Here is a 3,370-nt window from a genome sequence, read left to right as displayed (position 1 = left end):
AGGAATCCTCAGCACTCTCCGTGAATAATAAACTAGGCTTCATCACCGAAAAATGTAAGAAACCAGATCCTGATTCTGTTAACCTCGACCAATGGGAGCGATGCAACGATATGGTGACTTCGTGGATCTTAAGCTCATTGTCTAAGGACCTAGCGGACAACTTGCAATACGTTAATGACGCTAGAGAACTTTGGCAGGAGTTGGAGGACAGGTATGATCAAACTAATGGTGCTAAGTTGTATCAGCTCCAAAAGGAAATAAATGATTTGAGCCAGGGGAATTTGGACATTACTGGATATTATACAAAGATGAAGAAACTCTGGGAGGAGCTCAACACGCTGAACATACATGCTAAATGTGCTTGCAAATGCACATGTGGAGCAAGAGAAAACATGCACAAAGCTGAACAGGACAGAAGACTGATTCAGTTTCTGATGGGGCTTAACGAAGTGTATACTGTGGTGAGAGGAAGTATTTTAATGATGAATCCTCTTCCAACAATAGCCCAAGCTTTCTCCAATCTCATTCAAGAGGAGAAACAAAGGGAAGTCAAGCCAAGTAACCATTTTTCAATGGATTCTGCTGCCTTGAATGCAAGTGGACCAGGAAATAACAACTTCAGAACAAACTATACTCAACAGCGGAACAATAACACAAACAGTGGATATAAGGGGAATCAGCTCAATAATAGACCTAGGCTATTCTGTGACTACTGCAAGGGGCCAGGATACACTAAAGAGAAGTATTACAAGCTTCATGAATTTTCACAGAGTTTCAAGTTCAATAAAGGAAGAAGAATTAGAGGAAATGTATTTGGGTCATCAAGTGAGGGTGCTGTAATGAAGGATGATGGAAATGGCTCTCAGGATCAGGAACAGGGTCGAACTATGCACAGTCTGACCAAAGAACAATATGGACAACTACTCTGCATCCTGGAAAGTTTTCAGGGAGGAGGAGACAAATCCACAAGCACTACAATCAATGGAGGAGCTGAGAACTTTGCAGGTATCTCAGCATGCTCTACTCATTTTGATTCTAATGATCATTTGTGTGATAGTTCTAGTCCAAATGATGACTCTTGGATTCTTGACTCTGGAGCCACAAATCATATGACATATAATAAATTACTGCTAACCAATATCAAAATTTTAGTTTACCCATACTTAGTCAGCCTACCAAATGGCTACAAAGTTAAGGTGACACTGATTGGTGATGTAGTTCTAAGTCCTAAATTCAGCCTCAAGAAGGTCCTTTTTGTTCCTAGTTTCAAGTTCAATTTGATATCAGTCCATTCTCTTATAGTTCAACTTGATTGTATTGTAGTATTTACCAAATATGTTTGTATTCTTCTACAGGGCCCTTCACTGAAGAGGCCACTGGAGATTGGTAAGGCCAAGACTGGCATGTACCTATATTGTTCAAGCAACCACAACAATGGTTCAACTTCCTCTAATTCTTCTAGTACATTCCATCCATGTCTTACTAGTAATAAAGATGAGGTACATTCTGCAGTCAACACATCTAGCTCATTTTCTTCTTCTCAATTAGCTAACACAAATAAACTAGTTGCTACTATTCCTGTTGCATCCACCATGATTACCTCATCTCATAGTAGTGATAGAAGTAGCTCTCTTCCACATTCACATCATTCTGTAAATAGTTCAAGCAATAAAAGTGACTCTTGTTTGTCCAATGTTCCCTCTACTACAGAACATTTACTTGATCGTTTGTGGCATAACAGATTAGGACATGTGCCTTTTGTTAAAATAAAAGGGATTTCCTCTATACCTGTCAATTTTGCACCCAAACAGCCTTTTCTTTGTCCCATTTGTCAAATGGCAAGACAAACCAGACTACCTTTCCCAGAAAGAACAACACTGACCACTAAGATTTTTGAATTACTACACATTGACTTGTGGGGTCCATATCATGTTACAATACATAACAAATATAAATACTTCATCACCCTTGTGGATGATTACAGCATGTCCACATGGACTCACTTATTAAGCTGTAAGAGCAATGCCCTACACACTATCAAGGCTTTTTCTGCCATGGTAGAAAACCAATTCAACACTAATATCAAGACCATAAAAACTGATAATGGTCTTGAGTTCACCAGCCTTGAAGCCACTTTATTTTTTTCAATCAAAGGGCATTATACATCAAAAAATATGTCCATATACACCACAACAAAATGATGTGGTGGAAAGAAAACATAAATACCTATTAGAAACAGCCAGGGCACTCTTGTATCGGTCAAAATTGCCCATGCAATATTGGGGAGAGTGCATACTGACATCTACCTATCTAATAAATAGACTACCCTCTTCATCACTCAAAATCAAATGTCCATTTGAACTACTGTACCTAAAGAAACCAAGTTACTCTCATCTCAGAAGTTTTGGCTGTTTATGCTTTCCTACCACTCTCAAAACACACAAAGATAAGTTTGAACCAAGATCTACTCCCCATGTTTTTGTGGGATATCCTTTTGGGACAAAAGGCTATAAGGTACTAAATCTGGCCACTAAGAAGATAAGTGTTTCAAGAGATATAGTGTTCTATGAAAGTGTATTTCCATTGCTCTGTCCACTAGTTCAAGTAAGGTATTCCCTTCATTTCCTCAAATGAAGTCACATCTATCAGATGAATTCTTTCCTTCCAATGATATAGGGAGTATTCCACGCTTAGTGAATGAAAATCACCATGAAGTGTCACTAGGGAACTTGACTAGGAGTGAGCCATTGTCTGAATCAGACCAGATTTCACCTCAACCTACTTCCTTTGATGATGACTCCAGATTATCTCAGTCACCCTTGGGCAGCCAGACATCAGGAACCTTTCTTGTTACTGACAGTCCAAGTGAAGTTTTCCTGCTGCTCCTCACAATCCAAATGTTATAACTCAAGATCAAAGCATTTCAGTCTTAAATCAGAATATAGCTTCAAGAACTTTGAAAATTCCTACTTATCTTAAAGACTATGAGTGTGTAATTCCCAAACTTCAGCACACTCATCAGAACCAATCATCCTCTCCAAATGATAGCCAAAATACACAGTCTTTTTCCTTCAGCACCTCTGTACCCAAGCCTCATGACAATTTACTTAATGCTTTAAATTCCACTAGTCAGCATTTGATGGGAACTGCCTCACATGAATGTGAACCTAGTTCATATGAGGAAGCTGCTGTGAAGCCTGCCTGGCAAGCAGCAATGAATCAAGAATTCCAAGATTTATGCAATAAACTGGACTAGTCCTCATGAAGAAGCATATGGTGTAAATAGGTGTGTAAAATCAAGCATAAGGCAGATGGTAGCATAGAAAGTTTAAGGCAAGACTAGTGTTAAGGGATATACACACAAGCTGGG

At 38.9% G+C, this 3,370-nt stretch overlaps 1 protein-coding gene across 1 annotated transcript; it reads left to right on the top strand.

The window, feature by feature from the left end:
• Nucleotides 1-110: 110 nt before the first annotated feature.
• LOC109221753 lies at nucleotides 111-3,256 on the top strand. The gene is made up of 3 exons (XM_019386205.1): nucleotides 111-1,725; nucleotides 2,677-2,870; nucleotides 3,011-3,256. Exons 1-3 carry the CDS (start codon nucleotides 111-113, stop codon nucleotides 3,254-3,256), a joined length of 2,055 nt encoding a protein of 684 aa, XP_019241750.1.
• Nucleotides 3,257-3,370: the final 114 nt, after the last annotated feature.

This window comes from Nicotiana attenuata, unplaced genomic scaffold (genome assembly GCF_001879085.1).
Source record: "Nicotiana attenuata strain UT unplaced genomic scaffold, NIATTr2, whole genome shotgun sequence".
Classification (NCBI taxonomy): domain Eukaryota; kingdom Viridiplantae; phylum Streptophyta; class Magnoliopsida; order Solanales; family Solanaceae; genus Nicotiana; species Nicotiana attenuata.
This window is presented reverse-complemented; position numbering and strand designations above follow the sequence as displayed.

Coding starts and splice junctions, on each gene's coding strand:
- LOC109221753 (XM_019386205.1), top strand. CDS start 111: ATGGTGACTTCGTGGATCTTAAGCTCATTGTCTAAGGACCTAGCGGAC. Junction 1,726..2,676: donor TACAGAACATTTACTTGATC/GTTTGTGGCATA, acceptor CCAATGATATAG/GGAGTATTCCACGCTTAGTG. Junction 2,871..3,010: donor TTACTGACAGTCCAAGTGAA/GTTTTCCTGCTG, acceptor CCCAAACTTCAG/CACACTCATCAGAACCAATC.